Below are 12,911 nucleotides of genomic sequence, written 5' to 3'. Positions count from 1 at the left end.
TCCCTGGAGGCATTCAAGGCCAGACTGGACGTGGCTCTGGGCAGCCTGGTCTAGTGGTTGGCGACCCTGCACTTGGCAGGGGGGTTGAGACTCGATGATCTTTGAGGTCCTTTTCAACCCAAGCCATTCTATGATTCTATGATTCTATGATTCTATGATCAGGGCATTAACTTGACCGTGGATGCTATTGCACAAGTTATCCATGAATGTGAAAAGTATTGGAATTAAGCAAGCCAAGGAGATAAAACCTCTTTGGTATGGAGGACAATGGCTGAGATATAAATATGGGAAGGCCTGGCAGGTTCACTATATTACACTCCCACAAACCTGCCATGGCAAGTGCCGTGTGCTTACAATGGTGGAAGCAACTACCAAACAACTGGAAACATACCCATGTCTCATGCCACTGTGTGAAACCATCCAGAGTCGATTTTCCCTTCATAGTGTCTGGTATAATGCTATGTTTCGGTTTTAGGACAAAAACAATGTTGATAACACACCAGTGTTTTTAGTTGGCGCAAGGCAGTGCTGAACAGAGCCAAAGACATTTCAGTTTCTCAGCTTCTCATACTGTCATGCCAGTGAGGGGGGTTGGGGGGGCACGAGGAGCTGGGAGGGAACAGAACCAGAACAGCTGACTTAAACTGGCCAAAGGGATATTCCATACCATATGACTTCACATGAAAAAGCCTGAAAGCGGTGGGGAGATGGCCAGGCAGGAGCTGCTTGGAGACTGGCTGGGCATCGGTTGGCAGGGGATGAGCAATTGCTTGTGCATCACTTGTTTTCTATGTATATATTGTTATTATCGTGACTATTATCCTTTTTTTCCCTCTTTCTGTTTTACTAAATAGTTTTATCTCAACCCACTAATTCCATTTTTTTTTTTTCAATTCTCTCCCTTATCCCACTGGAAGCAGGAAGTGAACAAATGACTGTGTGGTTCTGAGCTGATTTAGGTATAGTATGTTCTTTCTGTAAAATCTGTTTCATCGAGTCTCTGCGCCTTTAAAGTTTCCTTTTTTTAATATCAGTTTTAAGTCAGTACAGCTGGATTCCTGCAGCTTACCACATCCCATCTTATCATCTGTGTGAAACTGGAAGTATTTCAAAGGAAGCTGTTTTTTGCTGCCTGATCTCTCTTTCTAGCAATGAAGTTTAGTTTCCCCATTCGTGTCTTGTGTACTTCCCTTCAGTGTTAGTTTCTGTATGCCTTGGCCATTGCGAGCAGCCCGTTCAGTTCTTTGCAAGATTTCACAGTTGTGGTATGTAGGGAAGTCTGCAACTGCTGCTACTTGAAATGAGCAAGTCTCTTGCTGCTCCTGCAGCCAGCACCACACGTCTCAGCTACCCTGTGTGGTAGCTGAGATGGTGAGAGGGAAGAGTTGTGCTCCTTCGCCAGCTGGATTGCCTTCTGTCGCCATTCCATTGCTCCCATTCTTTCATGAGAACTGCAGACTTTAAAATCAGTGCTACGGAAAAGGGTAGTCATGTGCTTTAGCTGTAGTGAAGTGGAAATAGTTAGTTTTCTTTATCCAGATGTACAAATTTACAGCTTTGACCTCAGTATGCTGTACTGAGATCTTGAAGGTCCTAGACTAAGCTCTGCTGGTGCTGTGTGGGCCCACCATAGGCTGTAGCTGATGATCCTGCTCTCTGCCTGCTGTCCTGGGCGCTCCAACATCTGCCTCCCAGCCCTTTTGAGCTTCTGTTAGTTATACCCTCCAGGTGGGCTGTGTTCAAGATGAGAGTGCTGTGCTTGGAGTGCTAGTCTATGCCTCTCAAAACCTGCAGAGCTGGCTTTACTCAGATTCCCTCTGTGGCTGTTTGGAGCACATGGGATATTTACCTGCTCAGTGGAGTCATGGAGATTTCAGCTACATGGCTGAGAGCAGCCCCACAGAGCCAGCTGCATGTCTGGGTGGTCATAACTTGTAGGGTGCTTTATTGCTGAATGCATACCAGCATGTGCTGCCTGTTTTACCCTTGCAGATGTGTGGGTGACCCTAGGCAGCTGTGGTCACCTTAGTACCACTGCAAGGACTTTGGGGTTGGGAGCACTTGACCTCATGGGAAAGAAGGGGAACAGAGGTCTTGCAGAACAGAAGTTTGTGACCACAGCTGGGTCCCAAGAAGCACTAGTAGAGTCAAACCTGGTGTGAAAAAAAAGGGCCCGAGAATAACAAGGGGGCTGGGGAGGAAAGACACAAAAGGAGAAGCAGAAGTGTGTGCAAAGCAGCTTGGGGCTGCAGAGCTGATGGTTCAGAGCGCTTCCTGTTCCTGGAGCCGCGTGTGCCCAGCTGCGCACCAGGTTGCTCCTGCCTGTGCTCTGCAACAGTGCACATTGGGCCAGGAGATCAAGGCGCAAATCCAGAAGCAGAGTGATGGAGAGGCATTGAATGGACTAACAGTAGACTTCAGCAGAGATACATGGCCAGCTCCCAAGAGAAGCAGAAACAACTTGGTGCCGGTTGCTCCATCACTGATCTCCGACTTCCCTTTTCTCACCAGTGCAAAGAGATTTTTCCTCTGTATTTTTTGAGTTGCTTTTGTGATAGCTACTTGACCTCCTCTTCTTTTTTCCCTTCACAATGGTGAGGTAAGAGGCTCTGGCAAGTGTGTGTGCATGTGTGTGTAAGCAGGGGAAACAGCAAAATAGGGCAGCTCAGAGGGGATCACGCTGATAGCTGTATCTCAAGTGAAATCCTTCATAGGCTTGGGGAGGCGGTGGGTATGAGGGGTATTCATGCTGTTGCTGGCTGTTGCCTTCATGGATGTCCCTAAGGAAGATGACTGGAAGCCATTCTTCACTGTACAATTCTCCATAGTAGTGCCTGGCATGTTCTGTTTACTTGGTTCCGTTTTCATCTCATTTTCTAGGTGGTTTCATCGTGACCTGAGTGGGCTGGAAGCTGAAGCCTTACTGAAGGGACGAGGTGTCCATGGGAGCTTTCTAGCCAGACCCAGTCGAAAGAATCAAGGGGATTTTTCCCTTTCAGTTAGGTAGGTAACTTGGACCCCAACTGCTGTCTTTCTAAGATTACATATGCAAAGTGCTTAGATCCTCATTTGTCGTATGGTCTCTCCTTCAATCTGTCCTTATTCCTCTGACTTCTTTCCAAGCTGTAAAAGCACCTGAGCTGCCCAGTACCTTCTAGACGCTCCCTTAACATCCCTCAGGAGCTTCTTTTTCCAGTCATCTCCTTCCACTGGGATGGTTTGCTGCAGTTCCATGGTAGGAGGTGATGCAGGCAGGGGCTCCAAATTTTCTGTTTTTTATTCAGCTGCCTCACCCGACTACTCTGTGCCTCATCCCTCAGGGTTGGTGATCAGGTAACCCACATCCGTATCCAGAATACTGGGGATTTCTATGACCTATATGGAGGAGAGAAGTTTGCCACACTTTCAGAACTGGTGGAGTACTACACGCAGCAACAGGGCTCACTGCAAGACAAAGATGGGACCATCATTGACTTACGATATCCGCTCAACTGTTCTGATCCCACTACAGAGAGGTATGGAGAAAACCAAGCATTGGTGTGTCTGTGATGACATGGTAACATGCCCTTCTCTCTGCCTTGCCCACATCCCTAGAGGAAACCTTGCAAAAAGCGTCTCCCGGCTCCCGGATCCTCCTTTGCTACCACAGGGTCGCCATCCCCAGCAATAGCTGGACACAACTTGACATCAGAGCAGGCTTGATGGGGATCTATTTATACTTTTGGTTTGTTGTTGCCTTTGTGATTTATGTACTGTTCATGAAAAGCAGGGGTTGTGGCGTTAGTTATGTATCCGCAGTGGTACGTGGGGGTGACTTGGTGTGTGGGAGCCCTCAGCCTTGCCCCAGACCTGCTCGTTCAGGCCTAGCTGACTCATGTGGCTGTGCGGGGCCCACATTCACCTGCTATTCCTGGCCTGCTGAGTCTCCTTCCTGTCCCCACTTTGCATACCTCTCTGACACAAAGTTCCTAAATCAAATCAGGTGGTTTTGCTCTTGCATCATGCTTTCAGGCTTGCTGACGCAGCTCGGGGAGTGTCATGCCATGCTCTGGGGTGGGGACAGACCGCTTCATGGGGAGCAGACAGGTCCTCCTTGTGCACATGGGGACAGGGAACTGCGATGCTGGGTGAGAAGCAGCTGGGTACACCCTGGGTTGCCCCTGTGTCCTGGCTGTCCGCTCCACTCAACATCGTTGGGCTGTGGCCCTACAGCTTCCTCCCTCCCTCCTGCGGTTGGAAACTTCTCCCCCCAGCTCTTACGAAAGCTCCTCTCACTCTCTCCCCAAGTGATTTTCCATCACGTGGGTTTGAAGAGCTGGGCTCTGCTGGGGGAGGGAAGGGGGGAACAGGACACATTAACTCCTTCCTACCTATGGAGGGGTGGCCCGCAGACCCCTTTCCTGATCAAGAGGGCAGTCAGCTGTTCCCCAGGGCAAATGTTGGCTGGACACTTCTTTGGGAAGAGGTTCAGAAATGAATAACTGCCATGCAATGGAAGTCCCCAGCTACTTCTTGTAGCGAATGGGGTGAGGATCAACAGAAATTAAAGCTAGCCTCAACTAGCTGAGGCACAGTAACTGCGACATCTTGCTCTCAAAAGGATTCTTAGATGATGTGTAGAGGAGTGGGTTGCGCTGGACAGAGCAGGGGTGAAAGAATGCCCTGTCTGTTTCTGTGACTGTGGCATGGGCTCTTGAACTAGATTTTAATTCTTGGGGATAGCGGAGGAGCTGTAGCAATTCAAAGTCCGTCATTGATACCACTGCCACCCCAGACCTCCGTCAATAGTTACTCAGTGATCAGCAAACCTGCTGCTATGGCTCTGCACACACTCAGCTTCTGCCTGGCCTTGACTGCAGTGTGTGCAGTGATGTATGGAGCATGTCTGGTGCTTATTGCAGTACCTGAAGTGAGCAGAGCAGGAAGAGGCGTTGCAAGTCAGCCTGATGCAAGAGCTACCTGCTTTTGAAATGCTGCTCACTGGGGAGATGGCCAAAATGGTGGTGGCTGCAGTTGCTGGCAGTTCTGTGGAACAAGGCAGAACTGCATGAACACAGCCCGTGCTAGCATGACAGCTTCAAAGCCCCCAAACACAGAGCCCAGCATGTGGCTTCAGCTGTAGGTGAGGCTGTCCCAGATACAGATGGGCCTGTTCGAGCCAGACCCATCCTTGCTGGAGAAGGGCCCAAACCTGCTCTCTGATACCTGGGTGGGAAGGAGCCAGCACAGAGGCACTGGGGCAGTGGTGGCTCTTGGGCTCAGGTAGGTCCAGATCCAGCAGAGCCTACACAAGCAAAGTGGTACTGGGAGCAGTGGGATGATTCAGTACATCTCACAACATCTCAACTTGCTACAATTTGCATGTGTCTCTCTATAGTCTGATTGCTGCATTGTGATGTGTTCATGGAATGGGAATTATGCTTTGACTGAAAAGACAGCTGAGTTTCAGAAAACAGGGTTGTTACTAGAGTTCCAAGAAAAGGATCTTTCCCTAGGTTCGTTCTTTAATGGGTCTGGACTCAGCAAAGCCATCTGAGTGCTGCTAAATCTGATGGGATTGTTTCTGACTCACTGGGGGCTTAGTTCTGTTGTCTTTAGTGTTTGAATTTCCAAAGCACCCTGCAGCAGTAAAGCTACAATCCCAGTAATGCTCAGAGATACTGAAACCCACAGATACCCTCCCTGAACTGATCTGAAAGCCCATAAGCGTCGCTTACCTGTGCTTTTTTGTGTAGTACAGCTGGATCACACTTGGTGCTTTCCCACTATACTTTTTCCTCCTTGGTTCCTTCTAGCTCCACTCATCCCTTGCCCTTTCCTTTTCTTCTCAGCTGTCTAACTGCTGTGTCACCTACTTTTCCTAAGATCTTGCTCCTCCACTGGTATCCCGCCCTTCCTCCTTCCTCTATTTCTCCCCTCATCTTTCTTCATCCCTCTTGCTCTCCTTCCCCAGTGTTGCTGTCCTGCACTTAACAGCTCAAGGGCATCCACTTACTTGCATCTCCACCTCTCTTCTGACCTTCTCTTATTTTTTCCAGGTGGTACCATGGGCATCTGTCAGGTGCTGCAGCTGAGTCACTTCTCCAGGCCAAAGCCACCCCTTGGACCTTCTTGGTGCGGGAGAGCCTCAGTAAACCTGGGGATTTTGTCTTGTCTGTCCTGACCGACCAACCTAAACCTGGGTCTGATGGTCCACCAGCTGGAGCAACCAGTGCCTCTGGGGCCCGGCTCAAAGTCACCCACATCAAAATCATGTGTGAGGTGAGCAGGTGGGAGAGCAAAACGAAAAGGGAGTGGAAGATGTTTCTACCTATCTCTGCTGGTCTTGTCCTTGTAAGCCCTGTCATCTTGATTACCAGTGTTTATGAATTTGGATCAAAGTGCTGTCACCTTCCAGGTTCCTCATGTCCTTACCTAGGACTGGGGGTGACCGTTGGCAGTGCTGGGAGCTCAGACATGGAAGGAAGCAGGATGAGGTGTCTCTGAGAACTCCAGCACAGGGTATCTAGTGAGAGAGATAGGAGGATTCACAATCTAATGATGAGTTTATCAAAAGACTTAAAAGCTCTTGGCAGAGGTGGAGGCATCCTGGAGGTCTCCAGATTCACTCTGGAGGATGTTGCACCTTTCTGTAACAAGTTATCCTCTCTCTTTCATATGAAATGATACAGGAAATGGAGGGAGATTTCTAGGACAGAAAGCAGCTGGCCTTAAGTGAGAATTGAAGGCAGTACCTCCTCCAGGCTTCCATCCACTAAGGAGTCAGTTCACCATGAACTCAGTGCTGTCAAACTACCGTTTGATGACCTTTTTCTAGATGGCACAAAGTGGTGCCTATGACTTTGAACCTCAGATTCCACTTTCTTCCTGAGCATTATCAGCTTTGCTTGTAGGATTGTTATGGGATGTAACGTTCTTTCTCCATTTAGAACGGACGTTATACAGTTGGAGGTACTGAAAAGTTTGACAGCTTGGCAGATCTTGTGGAGCACTTCAAGAAGACTGGGATTGAAGAGGTGTCTGGCTCTTTTGTATACCTGAAGCAGGTAAATTCTGTTTCCTCTGTTTCTCAAGGATCCTTTGGAGGGATTCGCTGTTTGTTTCTGCTCTGTGTCTCTCCCCTTTTTTCCACAAAGGAGACTTTGATCTCCAGCAGCATCTCTCTCTCATGCCAACCTGTTGTATTTTCCCACCCCCAGCCCTACTACGCTACAAGGGTGAATGCTGCTGACATTGAGAATAGAGTGCATGAACTGAACAAGAAGAGTTTATCTGAGGAAACATCGAAGGCTGGATTTTGGGAGGAATTTGATGTAAGAAACAGTGGGGGGATATTACTCTGGCTTTTTGGGGAGTTCCTGTGCACCATTTAATTATCCATCCCCGATTTCTTTTTGGAAATTTCTCAGGCAGTCTTCTAAATTAATGTCAGTTTATCTCTGGAAGAAGTCTGTTTAGATCTCAGGAGTAAGCATTATCTTTAAGTGAACGCAGTGAGGTAGAAATGTACTTTTCCATGGGTAGAATGAGTTGCCAAAACAGTGACAGCATGAACCTTGGACTTTTCAAGGCTAGGTTAACTTTCTACTTCTCCACTCCTCGACAAGCATGGCAATGGATCCCCAGAGTTACCGCTGTTCCTCTGAGTGACCACCTACCCTGTCACTGGGATCTTGCTGTAACTTTCTCTCTCCTGCTTTCAGAGCCTGCAAAAACAGGAAGCCAAACAACTGTTTGACCGTCATGAGGGCCAGAGACCTGAAAACAAGAGCAAGAATCGATACAAGAACATCTTGCCTTGTGAGTCTATCTCCTCCCTTGTAAAAAGAGCAAAGAGACAGAGACAGGCAGTGAGAGGGTGTCCAAGTCACCTCTGGCCCTTCCTCAGCCTGCTCTGTCCTCCAGAGTGGATAACAGAGTCTGCAACATAGAGGATTTAAAAGCTGATAAGAGGTCACAGCCTTTTCATGCTCTTGAAGGAGGGAAGGAGGGAGGAATGCATCAGACTAGCTTATGGGACAGTCTGTCATGGGAGGAGAGAGTTGGAAGCACACACACCAAAATTACTCTGACCGCAGAGTAAGAGAGGTGAAAATGTGGGGCATGCTGTGTACGCTGGGTAACATGAATGAGGTGGCAGGGGTTAGTGAGGGAGCTTCATGTGGCTGGGCACAGAGTGTCTCATTGCTCTGTTTATTCTTCTCTGAACCCCTAGTTGATCACTCTAGAGTCATCCTCCAAGGAAGGGACCCAAATATCCCTGGATCTGACTATATCAATGCCAACTATGTAAAGGTGAGATTTTTGAAAGATGGCTGTATGCTCAAAGTGGGAGAGAGGACTGCCAGTTCCTGCAGCATTCCCGATCTTTCCCTTTTCACAGAACAACCTGATCAGTCCAGATGAGTGCACCAAGACCTACATCGCTAGCCAGGGTTGTCTGGATACCACTGTCAATGACTTCTGGCAAATGGTGTGGCAGGAGAACACACATATTATTGTTATGACCACACGGGAGGTAGAAAAAGGACGGGTAAGTAGGTGTCTTGGAACTGCCCTTTCTTTCCCCTTCGGTCGTGGCTGTTTTCTTTCTCCCTCTTGTCTTCACCTTACCCCCTTTGTCCATGCAGAATAAATGTGTGCCCTACTGGCCAGAGGCAGGCAGCACAAAAGAATATGGTCCCTACCTTGTGGAGAATGTTGGGGAGCACGACGCATTGGAATACAAACTCCGGCATCTCTGTGTGTGTCCAATAAATGATGTGAGTGTGCCTGGCCGGGGACTGTTCTGGAGCCCGTGGGTCTAACAGTCACTATATGTCTAAGGCTAGAAACTATGGGGTGCTGCGGTTCCACCTGTTTTGGGCTGGACCACTGGTGAAATCACCAAGGAGTGCTCAGGAGCCTTTGGCTTAAGACCCAGTTCTCCCCGGGACAGAGGCCAGGGATAGGACTGGGCTGCAGTTTTACCAGTAAGATGTTTTTATTGTCAGAGTGAGGCTGTACGTGAGATCTGGCAGTACCAGTACCTGAGCTGGCCTGACCATGGTGTCCCAAGTGAGCCAGGAGGAGTGCTGAGCTTCCTCGACCAAATAAACCAGAAGCAGGAGAGCATTCCAGATGCCGGGCCTATTCTGGTGCATTGCAGGTTGGTACAAAGGCTGAGGTTTGAATCATTCTTCATCCCTTCCATAGGGCAAGGTGTAAAGTCTTTGTCCTGCTGCACTAGCTGTACCTTAGGACTACAACCCACTGACAATCCTTACTCCTTTTTGATGTCCCCAAACCAAACTCTACTGCCTGTTCAATCCTTGATTGTTTTATGGCAGCGATGAACAGCTGCTACAAGCGTTGCATCCTTCCCCAGAAGCAGCTGCGTATTGTTTCAGGACCATGGTGGCTGGGTGGATGGACATATAACTGTATAGGCAGCTCTGATCTCTGCTTGTCCTCTCCCTGCAGTGCTGGGATTGGCCGCACTGGGACTATCATCGTCATTGATATGATAGTGGAAACAATCTCCACCAAGGGTAAGAGGACCTCAATGTGTCTTGAAGTAAACTGGCCTACCCAGTAGGGCTTAATGCCAGCAGCAAAAGGTCTTGGTGGAGGAGAGCCTGCCACAGCCCTGAGAAAGTTGTGCTATCCTTGGTCTATTACAGCTGCTGATTCTCTGAACTGTACCCATTTAGTGTGGCTTTCACCTTCCCTGAGCCTGAGGTCTTCCTCTAGGGCCAGGCTTAGAAGATCTTGAGCAGGAAGAAGGGATGGGAGGTCCTTGCAGGGGGGAAGGGAGGTGAAAACTTCTTGACTGAGCTCCACTGTGACTGTTTTTGGTGGAGAATTGGGAGAGGGGAGGTCAGAAAATGCATCCAAAGCTTTTCTGTTGCCCCTTGGTAGGGCTGGACTGTGACATTGACATCCAGAAGACCATCCAGATGGTGAGGGCCCAACGCTCAGGGATGGTGCAGACAGAAGCCCAGTACAAGTTCATCTACATGGCCATCTGCCAGTTCATAGAGACAACAAAGAAAAAGCTGGAGGTTATCCAGGTGAGAAGATGGGCTTTCCTATCCTGTGACTTGAGGCCCTGCATGGTGTTGGCCCTGAGCCCAAGTGCTCTATTTCCTAAATGTTAAGCTAGCTTTGGGACCTACATAGACTATAACAGTGAACCAAAATTGAGACTTCTCCCCAATCCTTTAAAATTCAGGGGACAATGGCAGCAGCTCAAGTACCACCGTCTTCTGAGCCACTAAACAGCAGTGAGTTTTAATGCAACTATGTAACTTCACTAAGCGTGGTTTAGTTATAAGCTGAATCTAAGACAAGCAAAGATTTTGCTCTCTCCTTTTGTCTTCCCCATCCTGGTTTTGTAGTTGTCTCCCAAACCTCTGTGAAAAGGGTTTTCTCCTACTTGCTGATGCTAGCATCCTTTCTCTCTTTGTAGCCTCTGACAACATTCACTACCTGCTGCTGTTTAATACTGTTTAGCCAGCACATGACAGTGAGCTTTGCTGGTGCCTCCAGAAATGTGTTGCCCCTCTGGTCCCTTCTGTACAAGGATGTGCATATATTCCTGCTGCTCACCTCTGGGCCACCCGTGGGCAGAGTGCACAGAGCCTGTGGACTTCAGCAATCCACCAACCTCCACTGAGATCCTTGCGTGATATGTGCATGGTTAAACAGCCACAGTTCTTCCATTGTGCCACCTCTCATGCTTCTCCCAGACCCCACTCTTCTCAGCTTGGGTTTTCTCTCCTGTAGTCTCAGAAAAGCAAGCAAAATGAGTCAGAGTACGGGAACATTTCCTATCCACCTGCAGTGAAGAATATGCATGCCAAGGTCTCACGAAAATCCTCCAAGTAAGTGCTGGCATAAGCCCAAGGCTGGTCTAATGCCTGCTTCTGGCAGTGCTCTTTCTGCATGCTGGCTTGGCCAGGTTTTTCCTTCTGCTTACTTTTTCCCATTTCTTTCTGGTCTTGCAGGCAGAAAGAGACAACAATTTATGAAAACTTGGGTAAAAAGGAGGAGAAGGTACGGAAACAGTTGTCCTCGGAGAAGAAGCTGAAAAGCTCACTGAAGAAAAAATAGGCACAGACTGCAGGTAGCCCCAAGGGAGTTTTCAACACAGAGTGCAGGATGGGAGCTCACATCCATGCTGGCCAGTCTCATATTCCTGTCTCTTGGACTGGAAGTAGGCCTTCCCCTCTTCCGTGCCATCTTTCAGAGCTCTGAACCAGGCTGCTTCCCAGCTTGCTGACCAACTTCAGCATCCCTTGCCTGTACAAGCCCATGACATCTCCTGCTGCCCTTCATCATTCATTAACAGGAAAAATCACACCCCTTCTTTCCCTTGATCCTCGTGCGCTGGCACCCAAACTCACCTCTGCTTCAGCAGTTCCTCTTCTTGAAGAGTTAAGGAAGAACTTTACAGGAGCTACACCTCTATCTGCTCCTTTGAGTTTAGCCTGTTTAGCGTTCCCTGAAACTCATCTTTTAAAATCTGGCATTTCTGGCCTATTTCAGCTTAGCTCCTCTGTAATTCAACAGGAAACTTCCTCTTTTCTTTATCCTGACCCTCTACACAATAGTCTCTTTTCCATCCTACAGTTGAATGTTGTAAATACGCCAGACTTTGGTGTGATGGCCATGTTTTACCTTCTGTTTGTAAATAAAGGTGTATTTGTTTGAATGCTGACCCAAGTCTTTTTCTCTAGAATTTCTCTTTGAGTGTAGCTGTACTCCTGGCTTTACTTACAGTTCTGCAAAGACTTACAAGAATAGCTCAAATTTCAGACTCCTGAACAGAAGATGAGAACAATTATGGTGGCACCTTGCTGTGAGACTTGACTGTTTGTAGACAATCAGGATAAGCACGAGCATGGAAAGTTAGCTGTGCAAACTCCAGCACAGACTTTTGCATTTAACTTTTTGGTGTTTGAAAAAAGTCATCCTCACTCCTATCCCCAGCTCGGTCGTTATTTTGTCACTTGTCTTAGGTAACATCCAAAGGAGCTGGAGGGTAAACCACAAGGGTTGCTGCAGCAAACAGTGTAGTGCCTGAACGCTCCTCCCTAGGCATCACTTGGTAGAAATTCAACTTTGTCTTTAGAGAGAAGGTAGATCAGAGCATGGCCACGTTGTGGCTTCAGAGATGCTAGTTAGTCACCTACAAGAAGGGGTTAAGGAAGCTGGCTTATTTAGTGTGGTAGTTGACTGCAGTGTAAGCTACTCCCATTTACAACTGCATAAAGGAGCATCGTGATGATGATGGCAATGTCAGATAGTAGAACCAGAACCAAATTGCAGCCTGGGAGGCTAAGATTGAAGGCTACGAGTATTCTCATCAGACACCATTCAAACATATACTTTGGGGGGCGGGGGGGAGGAGAGGAATCTCATCCTTGCAGGTTTTCAATACTGGACAAATCCTCAGCCCACGTGATCTTCTGCTGGCACCACTGCTACGTCTAGCAGGAGCCTGGACCTAAAGCGTTCCGAGACCCCTTCCACCACCATTTTCTATGAATTCGTGAGCATTCCCAAGCATTGCAGCCTGTCCCTGGTGGTGGGAATGAGCCTCAGCATGACTTTCAAAGTCGTACCAGTTAAAGCTAGTCCCCAGCCCATGAGATAAACCTAGCAAACACTCGGGAGAACGCGGAGAGTTGGGATGAAGACAAAGCTTTACCCAAAAAGTGCAGCCCTGAACTTTTCTGTGGTGGTTGCACTAGGTAACAGACATGCTGGGGAACATTTAATTTACAGATACTACTTAAACCATGGTCATTTGATAGTCAAAAGAAATGATGAATCGGGTGACCTGCACTGGGACCTGCTTAGAGGTTTCTTTCTCCTCTATTTAGGAGAAAGTCTAAACTAAAATTTGCCAAGTAATCCAGCACCCA

The 12,911-nt window shown here is 48.2% G+C and overlaps 1 protein-coding gene across 4 annotated transcripts in view; it reads left to right on the top strand.

The window, feature by feature from the left end:
* PTPN6 (protein tyrosine phosphatase, non-receptor type 6) overlaps window positions 1-11,701 on the top strand; it is a 21,079-nt gene extending 9,378 nt beyond the window's left edge. Inside the window, exons 3-16 of one of the 4 annotated variants that reach the window (XM_021395878.1) lie at window positions 2,881-3,003; window positions 3,321-3,515; window positions 6,039-6,261; window positions 6,930-7,046; window positions 7,200-7,313; window positions 7,704-7,800; window positions 8,216-8,295; window positions 8,384-8,533; window positions 8,631-8,762; window positions 8,994-9,148; window positions 9,463-9,530; window positions 9,901-10,052; window positions 10,768-10,865; window positions 10,989-11,701. In XM_021395878.1, the coding sequence (XP_021251553.1) occupies window positions 2,881-3,003; window positions 3,321-3,515; window positions 6,039-6,261; window positions 6,930-7,046; window positions 7,200-7,313; window positions 7,704-7,800; window positions 8,216-8,295; window positions 8,384-8,533; window positions 8,631-8,762; window positions 8,994-9,148; window positions 9,463-9,530; window positions 9,901-10,052; window positions 10,768-10,865; window positions 10,989-11,094 (1,810 nt within the window). In that variant the 3' untranslated portion in view covers window positions 11,095-11,701. The other 3 variants (XM_021395884.1, XM_021395869.1, XM_021395893.1) reach the window with 3 other exon arrangements.

Source organism: Numida meleagris, chromosome 1 (assembly GCF_002078875.1).
Source record: "Numida meleagris isolate 19003 breed g44 Domestic line chromosome 1, NumMel1.0, whole genome shotgun sequence".
Classification (NCBI taxonomy): domain Eukaryota; kingdom Metazoa; phylum Chordata; class Aves; order Galliformes; family Numididae; genus Numida; species Numida meleagris.
The sequence above is the reverse complement of the archived record's forward strand: the minus strand, read 5'-3'. Positions and strand labels throughout refer to the sequence as shown.